The sequence below is a fragment of the Sinocyclocheilus anshuiensis genome, unplaced genomic scaffold (genome assembly GCF_001515605.1).
Source record: "Sinocyclocheilus anshuiensis isolate Anshui unplaced genomic scaffold, SAMN03320099.WGS_v1.1 C32002525, whole genome shotgun sequence".
NCBI classification, from domain to species: Eukaryota; Metazoa; Chordata; class Actinopteri; order Cypriniformes; family Cyprinidae; genus Sinocyclocheilus; species Sinocyclocheilus anshuiensis.
This window is the reverse complement of record NW_015608870.1, coordinates 1-628: the sequence shown is the minus strand read 5'-3', so window position 1 is coordinate 628 and position 628 is coordinate 1. Positions and strand designations below refer to the sequence as shown.

General features: G+C 48.6%; 1 protein-coding gene across 1 annotated transcript; it reads left to right on the top strand.

Moving 5' to 3' along the window:
- Positions 1 to 41: 41 nt before the first annotated feature.
- On the top strand, positions 42 to 622 carry LOC107682284 (atrial natriuretic peptide receptor 3-like; the record flags this gene model as incomplete). Its single annotated transcript, XM_016478572.1, has 1 exon — positions 42 to 622. A coding segment is annotated over exon 1 (388 nt), but the record flags the coding sequence as incomplete, so codon positions are not given.
- Positions 623 to 628: the final 6 nt, after the last annotated feature.

Sequence of the window (628 nt, the reverse complement as noted above, 5' to 3'; positions counted from 1 at the left end):
AGAGACCCAAAGAAGACTCCAAACAGGGGAAGAGAGAGGGGCTCTGGAGAGACTCACAGGACAGACACACACACGACACATCTCACTTATAAACAGAAAGAGTGGGATTTTGCCATACTAAGTTCAATGAAGGATACGTCTTAATTTATACAACAATATTCTTGGGGGGGAAAACTTTCAAAAGCTTTGCAAAAAGAAAAAAATCATCAGTTACTTCGTTCATTGGTGTTAAAGATGCCATGTTTCATGTCACTATGTCTGTCCATTTGGGTAGTACTCATGATGTCTGGTAGGACAAGTGCACTGACTGACAACATCGACGTGATGGTCATGCTGCCTCGCAACAACACATACCTGTTCTCTTACCAGAGAGTTTCTCCGGCTATTGAGTACGCGATAAAAACCCTCAGCAGAGCAGAGCCGTTTGCAGGATTGAAATTCAATTTGCAGTATGAGAACTCCGCGTGCGGGATGGACGCTTTGTACGCGCTCGTGGACAAGCAGAGATACGAGCGTCCCGACCTGGTCCTCGGTCCGGTGTGCGAGTACACGGCCGCGTCGGTGGTCAGAGTGGCATCGCACTGGAACATCCCCGTGATCTCAGCAGGTGCTCTGGCCACCGGCTTCA